The sequence below is a fragment of the Balaenoptera physalus genome (genome assembly GCF_965194825.1).
Source record: "Balaenoptera physalus genome assembly, chromosome: 12".
In the NCBI taxonomy this organism is placed as follows: Eukaryota; Metazoa; Chordata; class Mammalia; order Artiodactyla; family Balaenopteridae; genus Balaenoptera; species Balaenoptera physalus.
The window spans coordinates 78016450-78031071 of NC_138897.1; the positions used below are offsets into that span (position 1 = coordinate 78016450).

The 14622-nt window shown below is 50.2% G+C and overlaps 1 protein-coding gene across 6 annotated transcripts in view; it reads right to left on the bottom strand.

Moving 5' to 3' along the window:
• Window positions 1–14622, bottom strand: part of SSH1 (slingshot protein phosphatase 1) — a 60058-nt gene that overhangs the window by 23543 nt on the left and 21893 nt on the right. For 4 of the 6 annotated variants that reach the window (XR_014251848.1, XM_082417418.1, XM_082417419.1 and 1 more), the window contains 4 exons: window positions 9344–9447; window positions 5886–5950; window positions 5317–5438; window positions 619–687 (listed from right to left, as the gene is read on the bottom strand). Coding sequence is in view for 5 of the 6 variants with exons in the window: in XM_082417418.1 (XP_082273544.1) it covers window positions 619–687; window positions 5317–5438; window positions 5886–5950; window positions 9344–9447 (360 nt within the window). In the remaining variant the exon portion in view is untranslated. Of the gene's footprint in view, window positions 1–618; window positions 688–5316; window positions 5439–5866; window positions 5951–9343; window positions 9448–10782; window positions 12050–14622 lie in introns of those variants that run through there. The other 2 variants (XM_082417421.1, XM_082417422.1) reach the window with 2 other exon arrangements.

The window sequence follows — 14622 nt, forward strand, 5'->3', positions numbered from 1 at the left end:
CTTTCCCTCGCAGTTCTATCTACAAGGCAACGTAACTTTTACTGCTGGAATTCAAGTAGAGATAATTTCCTCTCCTGCTTCTTCCCACTTGTGACAGTACCTGAGTATTTCCCCCCAGAATCTGGACGGCCCCCTGGCCCTTGTCTACCTGCCCAGGCCCACCTGGATGATTCCTCCTCTGCAGCCCCCCAAATGGCACCTGAAACACTGCTGCACCTGTTGGTTGTGTGTCTTCCCTGCAGCCCTCAAAGATTTAGAGCTCCTGCTGCATCATATTCATCTGTGAACTTGCAAGGACCAGCCCATGGAGGGCACACAGCGAGTGTTCATTTAACAAATCAAGGCAAATGAATGAATGTCTGTTCACTGCTGTTCTTGAACTTCATACAGCAGCAGATATCCCGTAAATGTTTCTGTTGGTACTTCGTGACCCACCTCCCTTATATCATGTCCCATGTACCCTGCCTTGTGTGGCTCATGGGAGGGCAATGTTATTTCTCCTGATGTGGTAAACATGTCACATGTGTGACTCCGTTGTTAATGATTATCCAACGATGCCCAAACTGATGGATGTTTCAAAGTCTACAGTGAAAGAAGCTTTCTGAGAGATCTCCTTACCCGTCTCCGTCAAGGTGGATTTTTGTGTCGCTCCACAGTCGGAGAACCATCCCGATGGTACAGCTTTTACTACATGGGAGGGAAGAGAAGACGCCTAGAGTTAGGGCCCACCCGCCTGCACATGGTCTTCCCTCGCTGTGTCTCCACCCAGCCTGTCCAGCTCATGGGGGACCCACCGCCTGCCCTGCGTCCAGCTGCCTAGGTGTGTATCTGGGAGAAGCTCTAAGGCTGTCTGCAAGGACTGCTCACCACTGAATTCCAGAAGATGTGGGTCTGGGATGGCCAGTGACCCCAGCTTAGAGACAGTCACAGGGAACTGTGACCCCAGCATTCTGGTGTGGCTGCAGCTCCCTAAATGCCAGGTCTCAGCTGCGGCTCTCGGGGGCCAGGAGTAACCAGCTGACCACACGCCCACACTGCAGCAGGGCTGAGGCTGCTGATGGCTGGCACACGCCTGGCACAAGGCCACACACAGTCCGGGGGACACAGGCAGGTCGTGGCAGCCACCCCCAGCCTCCTGTCCTGGGGTGACAGGGGAGGGGAGAGTGCCAACACCACGACTGGAGTTCATTTCTGGACCTCTGTTTCTGCACCTTTTGTGCAGCTGCTGTTTTAAAAACTAGTTTAATCTGCTTTTGTTTTGCCCATCCTAACAGTGAAATGATACCTGACCACTTTAGAGCCTGGCGCCGCTGAGAAACACAGAGGAAAAGAAAGGGCTTTATCAGAGGGTCTCCTCGGATCACTATGAAAACTCTTCAGGCATTTAAAAAAGAGTCTGCTTGTGAGAAACAGCCATCACTGCCAAGGGCAGCTCAGACAATCTCCAGGGATCCTGTGCTGACATCTCTGCTACCGCCTAACAGCCCCCCAGGGAGTACGGTTACACACACGCGACCGTGCGCACAGGCAGCTCTGGGGTTCAAGGAACCGCTCTCCCTCCAGAGCTTTGGCAGCCGCGGGGGATCTTTTCCACCCTCTGCTTCTGTATCTGTGGGGAAGGTAAGTTTCAAGCCCTTTGGGTCAAAGTGGGCTAAGCCTTTTGTGTTGGGCAAATTCTCTCGTGCCACCCTGCAGTCCTACCCATTCTTTTTTTTTAACATCTTTATTGGAGTATAATTGCTTTACAATGTTATGTTAGTTTCTGCTGTATAACAAAGTGAATCAGCTGTATGTATACATATATCCCCATATCTCCTCCCTCTTGCGTCTCCCTCCCACCCTCCCTATCCCACCCCTCTAGGTGGTCACAAAGCACCGAGCTGATCTCCCTGTGCGATGCAGCTCCTTCCCACTAGCTAACTATTTTACATTTGTCCTACCCATTCTTGATGGGTTAATGATATTTCCTTTGTACAGCGGCAAAATAAAATTGACATTGAGACTCAGAGCTCCCGGGGTTACTCAGCTGTGTCGCACTGGGGAGAGGCAAGAAGGGGGCCGCTGGGAGCCCAAGACAGACATGTAGAAAGCCCAGGCTGGAGGGTGCCCTGGGAGGGTGTGGGCAGACCTGGACACTCACCCTCTTTCAGCACCGACGACCCACACCAGGGACTGGAAATGAGGAGAGAAAACGGCACAGAGAGCTACACGGAGCACAGACTGGGGAGCCACAGGCCCAGGTCTGGGGCAGGTGGAGACGAAACGCTCCTTAGGAAACCAGGGCAGCATCTAAACTGCCCTCCTCCGTTAAGTGCAGAGGTGGGGAGGAGCCTGGTGAGAGCTACACACGGTGGGCAGAAGGCCACGGAAGGCTTCCGCTCAGGGTCTCAACCTGGAGTCCAGAGCGCAGACTAGAGACCAGGACACGACTGTAACAACGGTGCCAATTCCATCGCACCCCCTTATCTGTTATTGCTCTGAGTCTCCACTAGTCCTGTAGTGAGTGACAGTTAAGATTTTTACAGTGAAAGAGGGCCAGTGGGTTTATATATATGGGAAGTGGGGACGGGACACGTGGTCAGGGAAACTGGGTCTTTTTAGAGGAAGCACAGCCCTGAAGGATAAAACGGGTGGGTGGGGGTACCGCTAGGGGAAGGAAGTGGGCCCCGGTCCCCGGGGCCGGTGCAGCAGGGACAGAGAAGCCGGCGGGGCCTGCGCGGGGGCTGGAGGTGTAGGAAGGAGACAGGCCTGTCCTTTACGGGCTGCAAAACACTAACAAGTGGGGGATGGTGTTCGTGCTCACAGCACCCACAGTGTTCCCGAATCTGAAACAAAATAACCCCAGATGGTCCCTGCAGGGCAGCTGCTCTGATCCCCAGAGGAATCATGTGTAGATGTGACTCCAAGGGAGAACCCGTGAGCCCGCCGTGGCTGGCGTCATTCCCACGCTCTCTCCTGACACTGCATCTGGACTCCCTCTCCTTGAGGGGAGTCCTTTTGGGGGCACCTCATCTCTCTCTTTTTTTGAATAAGGAAACAAAATCTCATGGCAGGAATTTAGAAAAACAAATGTATCATGCTCTCAGCAGGCCAAAGGCTTCTGTAAGGACCAGGGCTTTGTTTTCAAGCTGGAGATGGATAAAGGCGTCCAGTTCCCGGCCCCTATGCCTGGGCGCGGGGGGACGCTGCATCCGGCCCGACAACAGGAAGGTCCACGTGGTTCCCGCTCACCCTCTTCAGCCCCTTGGCCCATCTCCCCAACACAGGAGACCAGCACTGGCCTTGGAGTTGGCACCTGTGCTCGGGCTGTGGCTCAGGCTGGGACAGCGGAGGGGACGCTGGCCTGAGCGCAGAGTGTGCAGCAGAGGCGAGGGGACCCAGGGAGCAGGGACACGCTGAGAACTGAAGCTGGTGCCGAGGGGGCAGAGGAGGGGCAGGGCGCTTCAGAGAGTGGGTGAGAATGAGCACGTGGGCCTGTGTGTAAAGACGGTCTCGGGTGCTCGTGTGTCTAAACTTCGTCCATCTAGACTGTGAGCTCCAAGGGAGCAGAGGCTGGTCTCTCCCACCGATATAGCCCCCGCGCCTGGCAGGACACCTGGCAGGACACCTGGCATACTGAAAGTGCGTGCGAACAAGGGCACGCACCGTGAGGGTATGAACGGATTGGTGAACGAGGGGGTGCAGAGGACAATGAGTGGGAAAGGAATGAGTGGGTCTACACCACAGGTCTACAATAAAAACCCAATTCTGAGTCCCAGCTCTGTTACTAGGATGGCCTTGGTGTAACCACTCCAGCCTCTTGGGCTTCTGACTCCTCGTTTGTAAAACGTGAGTTATAGGACCGCCTACCCCACGGGGCGAGACGCTTATGAAGCATCAGGTTAACTGCTCTGTGCTCTCTGACCAAAGCCACAGAGATGACCTGGATGGGGGGGGGGGGCAGCCTCCTATGAGGCCCTGGTGGCTCAGGCTGAGACGATGGGCACATTCTCCAGGGAGGCAGCTTTCAGCTCAGGGCCAGAGAGCACTGCTGGGATGGATGACACATGGTGGGGGAAGTCCTGCCCCCAAAGGCCCTCAGAAAGGCCAGCCAACCGTTCCGAGAACAAACATAACCGTAACACCGTTGAACGTCTCTTTGCCTCATGACCAGAAGGATGGAGCCCCGGCCATTGCTGAGGGCACCTGCCTGGGAGCATCCCGACCTGGAGCACGGAGCCCTCTGGTCTCCAAGGGGCTCCTCGGAGCTCACCCCTTAAGGCACGTCCTGACACAGATCCTTCCAGATCCAGACTTCCCAACCAGCCGAGGCCACGGGAGCCAGCTCAGACTCACGTCCCTAAGTGAGCTGCAGAAACTCACTCAGAATGCTCCTATGTACTGGGAACGAGGCCATAAAGGAAACGGCTTCCCTTTTAGTTCATTTACTTATGACAAGCAATGGAGTCCTGGTCACGAGTGTGGAACGAACCCCACACTTCTCCATCACTGGGCCCATCACCCCAGGTTCTGGCGATGGTTCCCTCCCTCCCTGAGCTTACAGGCTCTTTGAGGCCGAGAACCATGGTTACTGTTGCTTCTCTGTTTTCCTGGGCTGAGCCTATTGCCTCCTACACAGGAGAAGGCAAATGAATGGTCTGCTTAATAAACGAGAAAATTAATGAATGATGAATAAAGGGCGTCTACTTTAATCCAGTTTTAACAAATTCAGGTTCTGCAATGATCTCACTTGCATTAACTTATCCTAGATGTAAGGAGAGTCGTGCACCTTCATTTCGCACACATAACAGGGTATAACTAACTTGGCCTCCAGTTATTGGGAAATTCCAAACCTCTCCTCAAGCCTCTGACCCAGGACCCATCAACAAGTACTTGGGAATCCACGGGATATTAATACTGCATGAGGCACTCGATACAACGCCGATCAATCACATAATTCTATATGGGATGGTCGGCCTGGAGGGCGCCTTCCTGCTTTTCCTGGCTGGCTCTTGCTTGTCCTGGGGTGTTCGCCACAGCCGTCACCTCCTTCAGGAAGCCCTCCTGGTTAAGATGCCCTCCTCTAGGGCACCCCTGATAGGACCCAGGGTTAAATCTCTAAGCACAGTGCAGACCCTGAGCTCTCTGAGAGCAGAGACTGGACCTAGCACAGCACGTGGCACACAAGAGCTAAAATCAGGGGCTCCACCGTTCCCAGTGCCTGATCACCCGTCACCTACCATCACCCGCCCCCGTGGATGTGGGACCCTGAAAACCTTCTTCCAGAAGCAACTCTTGCCCCCATCACAGAAAGGAGCCGCCGTCCATCAGACTCACCTTTCCTTACTGGAAAAGTCGACTCCCAGCAGGATACTCTCCTCCGTGTCCTGGCGCCCGCTGCTGTCCACCACCACCATGTAGCGGGCCCGCTCAGCCCAGGCGCTCTCCAAGCGCACGGCCTAGACAGGCAGAGATGCTCTTACTGGCCTGCCTTGCCAGATGGTCACCCCCTTCCTTCACCAATCCAAGACCAAAGACTTTTGTTTCTACCTTTCCCCCGTGAGTTTAGGAATTTAGATGAAAACTCCTACGTCTCATTTATATCCCCAGCATGAGGGATGGTACCTGGGTCAGAGGAGACCCCCAAAGTTTGTTAAAGGGGTTAACAAATAAAATCCAGCGAATGATGATTCCAGCTTAGCACAGACTGACCCAGAGACCTGACACCCCCTTTGTCTGCACCTCTCGGTACCGAGGAACAGAGCGGGCTTTGGCTTTTGAGAATGGTTTGGGAGAACTTGCTCTGATGTAAGAGCCCCACAACCCCCCAAGCCCCTGCTCGTCAATAAGTCCCTACCAAATTTCACAATTAAAAATTAAAACTTGCCACTCGCGTCTCTTCTTACCAGCTTGATTCTATCTTCACAACGCAGAAGGTTGATCATTACTTGAAGATGTTGAGGCAGGTCCCCTGTTGGACCAATGAAGAAAGTTTAAAAAAGGTCACCCGCCCACTTTCTAGGCAGGATAGGTTAGAATAGGCTGATTCCAAGGGTCTGAAAGAAGACTTGGACTTCCCTTAGTCCATTCCTGAATGTTTTGCATGATGAGGATGGGTGAGACAGTTTATTGCCACGCTTTTAAAAGTTGCTTTTATTTTCTGAAATAATTGCAATATGGGTTTTTTAAAATACAAAATCTGAAAATACAGACAAGCCTAGAGGAGAAATGTTATTAAATTCAGGCAAACATGACTTTGCGGGGGGGTGAGGGGCAGCAGAAACTATGGACACAGCTGAAGACAGGGATTTGCTAAGGGTTGGTCTGAAAGAAAAAGGACCGGGGGTCATTTCCTGCTTTGAACTCCTACATTTTCCATAAGAGAGAGACATGACTTCTACAACCAGGAGGGGAAATGTTTCAGTGACTCCACAGCGAGCAGGTGTGTGCTGAGTACCCAGAGACATAACTTGATTGAACAGCAATGTCATTTCTTTCTCGCTAAAAATTATGTACTCTTTTTTTTTGTACCTCCTTGGTTATTTAAAGGAGGCAGTAATCCAGAGTCAGCTTTTGAACATCTCCGAGCGGCCCCAGGGTCCCAGGGGTGCCTCTGGGCTATAGGGAGGGGAGGAAGGGTTCTCTGAGGCAGTGAGTCTCCACAGCTACGCAGGATCCACCTCACCGAAGAAGGGCTGTGTGTCCCAGGCACACAGGGGCCCCCGTACCTGAGCTTCGTAACTAGCAAGTAGCGAGGGTGGTTCTAGTGCCACTTCTTTCCTAGCTTATGTATATTTCAAAAAAAAATGTCTGCATGGGGTTCTTTCTGAAGAAATGGTTCATCTGTAAAGATGCTGATCTAGAAGAAAGTGCAGGGAGTAACTCATAGAAAATTCATTTCAATTTGTGCAACACCCTGAAGAAACAGAATTAGCTTTAAAAAAAAAAAAAATTACCCTATAGATCACAATTAGAACCCCAGAGGGATCAATCCATTGGATGGGTTCCTTTTGCAAAAGCGTCCTTTGAATTTTAGGGGAGATTGACAAATGATGTCCAAATGGTACTTCCTGCCTCAGAGAGGAATCAGGTCGTTGGAAACGTGCCCCCTCGTCTGTTCTCTTACAGGATGCCACAGTGGAAGACACCCTACACTGGCACCACGTCCTACGAGGCACGACTTGGAGGTAACGGTCCCTGTTCCCATCTTGTCCCCAACAGCGCCCTCACCTGTCGTGTCACCAGCGTGATCGGGATGGCACACAACCACCATGGCTGGTTCCGGGCCCACCTGGGCAACCCCTCCCCCGCCCCCGCCACCACGATCCACTCCGAATCGCAGCAGCACACAGACGAAAGCAGAAACCAACCCCCTGACTGATGAGTGGCTCAGTGAAAGGGACGTTTTCCACACAGTGGGACTGTCTGCTGAGGTGTGTAATTGCTGACAGAGAAAAATCCCAACCCCGGCCTGGTAGCCACACACGGTCTCTGTACGTTCAAGTGTTCAGTAAGCAATTGCAAAAAAAAAAGGCGGAGAATGTGAGCCTAAAGTATAGGTCAACCCTGGAAAGAGTGAGTCTCAGCCTGACTGGACTGGCTGACATGAGCTGCATTACTTGACATGGACAGAGTGAACCCTCCACTGTACTCGGCTCGGCATGGGGGTCGCTTAGGGGACTGTGGGTCGTCCAGGGGACTTGCCGTGAAGTCCAGTCTGTGCCTGCCCCGGGGTCGCCTACTAAGCATCTGTGGACAGTGGGCGCCCCCCTGCCTTTTGGAGTTCACCAGCCCTCCTAGACCCTAGGGCAGAAGAGCCAACACACTAGGCTTCCTTCCTACTCTCGTGTACATCTCGTGCCAGAGATGTGCCAGCCAGCTGGACTTAGGGTTTTTACACAACGGTTTTGCAGTCACTTTCCCCAGGCTCACACACAGTACGAAAATATTCTTTGAATTAGAGGAAGGAGACATTTCATACTTAGGGAACAAAGCTGAGCATTGGCTTTGTTTATGGGTTATGGTTAAGACACGAACAACAGTTACACTCTTAACAGGGCAGAACAGTTAGCAAATTCAAGAACGAAGGTTCTGTTTATAGTGGTATTGTACCAGCACTCACCGTAGCAATAATTACAGCAATGTACGCTGAGCACCTAAGAGAAGGTAAGTCTGTTTACGTGCGTAAATTTTAAATTCCACGACGTCTGAGTTACCAATATTTGATGCCCACTGTAGAGATTAGGAAACCGAGGCTTAGAAGTTGACTATGAATGTTCTGTACAGTTGTAGAACTGGGATCTACTGTAGAAGCCAGGTCTGTCTGGCTCCAAAGCAAATATTCTTTCCATGAAATACAATGCCTGCTTGGGCAGGAAGATTGTTTCCTTAGCTTAAAACAGACCTAAATCTTGATTATAAATATCAGTATGTGAAAATATTGACTAAGCCTTGGTGTTTGCTATAAAATGCAAGATAGGAAATTCTAACCTAAGCACTCAGCTCCAAAATGAGGCTGGATGACTTGAGGTGAGACAAACAAGATGATCCAAGTGACAAAAAAACTGGCCCCAACTGCTAGCTGCTTTGACCTGCCACTGTTCTGAAAGGCAGAGGCCTTTCCAGCTCCTACTCCGACACGTGCTGCCCGTGCAAGAAGTTCCTGCAGAGGCTCCCCACCAGCTACAAAGATCCACTTGTATGCAAGTGTTTCCTGAGTTCCTCTCTCCAAACTGCCTTCAGGTTCAGAGTCAAGTCACCTAAGAAATCCAGTCTTATTACTTTGCAGGCATCTCTTATTTGCTTGCTTTTGGACCTCAATTAATACTCAGTTTGATCCCCACTTTATCACTTCTGTCTACTTCCAAAAAACCAAACCCACCATTAAAGATTAAAGACTTCCCACCCCAGTACATGCCCAAGGCTCGTAAAGAAATTCCCCAAATGAGAGTTTTCCAAAAGCTCAGAGAAATGACGGACTAGGCAACTAGGACCCCAGGGTGGTTATTTTCAAGGGGACCACATCTGGCTATAAGGCGTTCTGGTGCATTTGTTAAAAATTCATACTGTAACTTAAAATCTGCAGTTAACTGATACACTGAGTAGGAAATCTTTATATCCAAACAGAAAGCTGCTGACCTTCTTACGTAGACACCGTGGTCAAAGGGTCGCTGGCTCCCAGTGCCATCTGGAAAACGTGCGTGGCCTGCTCGAGAGCCTCTACCTGCACCTGTCATTACAAACCTGCGCTCCACTACTTCCCTGGCCTCGAAAACCAGCAAAGTGCTCACCACCAGTAATGGAGGGTTCCTCTGTTGCCCAGAAAATAAGTCCCAGGGTAAGAGCGTCAATTTAGAGCCATCACCTGCATGCTTGTGGGGATGTTGAAGACTCCGCTGGCCTTGAGGGCTGCTTCCCTGTTGTAAGAAGAGGGCTGCTCCTTTCACCATGAAAAAACTCTCACTTAAGCTGCGGGGGAAAAAACCAGAGCGCAGTTAGGCTGGAATTCACAGAGGAAAATGGGCAGAGACATGCTGCAGAGGAAAAGCTGGAGAGTGGCATGTAAAATGCAAATGGGATAAAATAGCTTCTATAGTCATTTCACACCATACTCCCCCCAAACCTTTCCTACAAGCCTGCTGCTGGAGAGTTTATGTGATAAAATAATGGTTCGGCTAAAACATCCAAGGTTCTCCGTGGGCTCCTCCAGAGCTAGGAGCCCCTTCCTGCAGGATGCTGTAAAGGGACCGCTCTGTAATACAACATCTTCTAAAAATAGAGACCAACTCTCCGAGGAGCAGAGGGTGGTTCCCTTTTTGAATTTTTCGTACTCTTGCTGTTGATCTTTGCTTCTAACTCTCTGAACTTTTAACAACCTCACTGCTTCTTGGTGTCTTCCCTTTACAGAATACAACGAAGATGAAATCACACTTTAACGATTTGTTTGCATCTTAAGAAAAGTGGGTGGCTATTGACCAGTTTAACTTAGTCAAGCTTGCTGTGTAGAAAACCTGTAGAAAATCTCAAGTTGACCCAATGAATTTCTCAGCAGAATGAATCTTTGGTCTTTGTTATTTTATTTATTTATTTATTTTTTGGTCTTTGTTATTTTAACAAAGCAATAACATTTATATTCAACATATAATTTTAAAAATTACAATAAAAAATTTCACTTTCACGATTTGGCTACCAAAACAAAATCTTTATCTTATGCAGAAGTTAAGACTGTATAAACCAATGGACTGTATTAGCTATTAATTACCACCAATTATTTAAAAATAACATCATCTCTGAAAACTACACATAAGATACACCAAAATTAAGTGTTTTTTTTTCTGTGGGGGGAGGGTTGTACCACCTATAATTATCTTCTTTCTATTTCTTAACATCTTCCAAACTCACTATATTGAGCAAATATTAACTTTTATAAATGATTTTTTAATTTTCAAAGTAATATAAAACATGTACTATACTTTATAATGCAAAAACATTTCATGTTTATTAATTTTGTGAAAGAAGATCACAGTTCAAATTATAGGGAACTATACAAATCATTCATTCTCTCTTCAGCAACCAATAAACAATTTGATTTGAAAGAAAAATCTCTAAGTAACAGGAGTGCTATTTTTTTTTTAATAGAAAGCAAATCAATTCCTGACAGAAACACAAGGACATTTTCTGTAATATAAAACAGCAAAATCACCACCGCCCCAGACAGCTAACGTAAGTAGTTAAACAATCTCATCCTGGAATAAAAAACTCACCTAAGTCTAAAACAGAACCCTAGGAGCTAAGAAAACTCACCGGACGGACCAGCATTTAAGTCAGCAGCTCCTGGAATTGAAAAATGTTTATCTTCCATACCGTGAAGTCCACAATAACATCTGTTCATTTTTCTGGGTAAATTCTCACGCTAAAAATCATGACGGCTCAAATACCAAATATGTAGGCTTCAGTTCTGCCCCTCTTATCCGGGCCTTTGAGTTACGGACAACTTGGCTTTATCTCTTTCCTAAAGGCAACGCTTGACATGTGGACAGCACTTCTTCATCTACCATCATGCACGTACTGCCAAGTCATCCTTTCCACTCTGTGGGTCCCGTATCTGTGCTGCAAGTTTCAAGTGTTGAGGAGCCCAGGACCATAAATAATGGAAGAAACGAGAAGCACCCTTTCTGTGAGTCTCACTTACCCACGGGAGACAAAAAGCTCTTTAGCATCCATTGGCCAACAGAAAATCCAGGTTGTCTAGTTTTAGCAAACTGCAGACTTACCCAACACTTTTCCAGCCCTGAAACTTATCACCCACTCCTTCCTTAAAACCCTACAACTGAGTTTGTTTTCAGAACTATGCTGTTTTAGATAGACACGGATCACTTACTACCTATTCTCATCACTGTCTGAAAGACTCCAAAACGCATGAAACTTCAAACAACAATCAGTTCATCGAAGCAGCTGGGGGAAAAAAAATCTTTGCAAGGCATCATCAACCTCTTTTTGTTCATGAGTTTTAAAAAAAAAAAAAGGAAAAAAAAAAATCCATACTGACCAGAAACCTGAGCCCTCTGGAAACAGCCAGCCATTGACGGTGACCTTTGCCTTGGAAATCATGGGCAAAAATTCCCCTTGGTTTCCCTTACATTTCCTTGGGGGAAAAAAAAAAAAAAAGGAACAATGCAAAAGCATAGGCTGGTTTTATCCCGTGATCACTTACAAGGCCAGTTGTTCCTCAGTGTTCCTGAGGCCAACACAGAATCACAGCCTCCCAGCTACACGTGAAGTCGGGGGCTGTGTGGATGGGGGCCCTGGAACACTCTGCCTCTGTCCTCCTCCCAAAATTAGTCACAGGCGTTTACTGTAAAGAGGAGATTTGAAGCTGCGGGGAAGCTCAGAGAACAACACATCATCCCAAGCCCGTGAGATGGTCCTGCATCTGCAGAGACAGTAAGCAGATACAGCACGAGGAAAACCTCACTGGATGGCTCTCGGAGGCGAGAGGCCACAGAGCACGGCAGTCATGGGACTTAGGAAAACGAGACACAGATACTCTTTATGACCCTGTTTCCCGTCTTCTGCTCTGAGCTCACTCTGGGCCCAGAGCCTCCTGCGCCCTGTGGGCGGCTGACGTGAACACTCTCTCCCAGCCAGGGGCCAGGGCTCTGATACGAGAGGCGCGGTACCCGATTCAATTCATCAGTCTCAAGACACCCCGCCGGGAAGGAAGTCCTTTACGAAATCCATTTCGGGGTTGGGGGTGGGGGGCACTCGTACTTTACTAGGTTCTCGGGACAAGGAAACAAACTCACAAACCACCCATCCCAACTACGGAGAAATCAGCCTTCTCCCCAAAGATGCTGGTGCCCTGCAGAGAGCGACTCAAGCTCCAGGAGCTCAGACCCAGGCAAACAAAATGGAAAAGTCCTGACGGGGGATTAAGAACAAGTTCAGCCCCTGCCCTCCCTCCTCCATCCTCACCGCTTTTATCTCCACAATACAGACATGTCTCAGACCCCGGTTTTAGGAGATGACACGGGCTCATAATTTCTGCAGGGCCCTGCAGACAGACAGGATCCTCCAGAAAACCCCAGCCCTCAGAGCAGCAACAGCCAGTGTCATCCAGAAACCAAGACACGGCGGGGGGCGGGGGGTGGTGGGCAGACATCAGCGGTGGCGATACTTACTGACTGGGGCTGGAGACCTCTGAAGGGCAGAAGCAGGGAGCTGGCTGGCTGGAGGCGCAGACGTCAGTACAACAGAAAAGGTCCGGCACTGCCGTGGTCACATCGCGAACTGAACTGCCCCCAGCCCCTGCCTTCCCCGCCCTCCAGAGGAGGATGAACGTCTGAAGAAGAGGCTGGATGGAGCCCTCCTGGAAAGCAGAGTCCCCTTCCAGATGGCGTTCCCACCCAGACGGCAAATGGCTCTGGTGGAACTCTCGTCCTTCCCTGATATTTGGGTTTAAAAAGGCCCTTGTCCCTGCACATCCTGATGAAAGAGGGCCATTCACAGGGAGCAAAACAGCTGAAGTTCCTCTAATCACTTTACTCCTACGGGCTTTGCTGTGGGCCTCGGGAATGAGCAGCAGGGTGTGTATTAGAAACTGCGAGGAAAAACAGCTGGTGGCCCAGTAACCCGCCCCAAGCCATGAGGACCCCATCCTTGTTCAAACCGTCACATATCACCATCCATTCACCCAACAGTGACCGTGGGCAGCGGCCACAGTTAGTTATTGGGTGTTTTCACAAGCACCGTTTCGTTCTGGAAATCCTTCAGTCGTGCTAATCACTCCTGGAGGAGGCAAATCTGGGGTGTGGGGGACGGCATTCCAGGTAGAGGTCGGGAGGTGCTCTGAGAACCTCACACAAGGGGCGCAGGGCGGGCTGCAGCGGGAGAGCAGGTGCGGGTCCCGGAGGGTGTGGGCCGGGACCCCGAAACCCACCCAGCAGGAGCAGCTGGAAATAAAGTAAGCGTGCAACCAACCACAGTGCAGGGCAGGATGGGATGAGTCCCCTGAAAAAGGAACCCTGTAGGGCTGGGAAAAGGATATGTCTAAGTGATGGGTTCTGGAACATTCTGTGAAGGAAGGACACTGAGTAGACTTCTGGGAGGGCCTCGTCTTGGAAGGTTCTCCCAGCTCCCAAATGATCGATTAATCCTCACACAAGAGGATTAAGTGAAACATACACTACGATTATGCTTATTTTGCAGTTGAGGAAACTTCAGCTGCAGGAGTGTAACCTTTACGAGATGGGATGAGACCCACATCTCTCGGGCCCACGCCCACCTTCTTAACCCCTGGAATGCCCTCGCCCCTGCCCGTCCAGAGTGAGACTCAGGGCGGAGACCCCGCAGCCACCTCTGCCCTGCCTGCCCTGACGGCCTAGCGCAGCATCACCAAGGAGTAAGGATAGGACCCATCCCCAGTCCTTCTTCCCAGTGCGTGAATGCATCAGGTGCGGGAAAGATGCAGGGAAACAACCTCAGGAAGGGAAGACTGGGCATCAGCCCCCGGGGGGCAAGCAGCAGGGCTGCCACCATCACAGTTATGGGACAGGACACATCATTCGGTCCTTCTGGACTGAATGGGGATCCTGGGGGGCTGGGGTGGGGGGCAGCAGCACAGCCATGCTGGTCAAGAAGCTGCTTCTCAGCAAGAGCACCGCCACTGCCCGAGCGCCCACCACGCGGTAGAGGCTCCCACACGAGGCTCTCAGCTGTGCCACCCCGTCTAATTCCCAAGCTCTGCGGGGAAGGCCTTCTTTCCTCTCTGACAAATGAAGGAAGCCAGTCCAGCTCCTGAGAGCGTCCCAGGGAGAGCCTGGGCAACCTCCTTTTCAACCAAGGCCCTTGGTGACCCTGGTGCACATGGAAGTTCTAAGAAAATACAAGGCACTGGTCTGGGAATCCATATTTCTGGGTTCTAATGCTTGGTCTATTATGGGTATGTTCTGATATTCACTTACAGGGCTCTCTGTTCATTCATTCGAATAGCCAAATAATTGCAGACTAAGGAGAACCACGCCAAGCCAAGCCTGTACGAGTGTCGATCGGGCAAAGATAATGATCTTTAAGGGATGGGTCTATGTTTGGGCAGTTTGGATGTGTGCCAGGCCACTCAGAAACATAATTCCTTGAAGAAGGGAA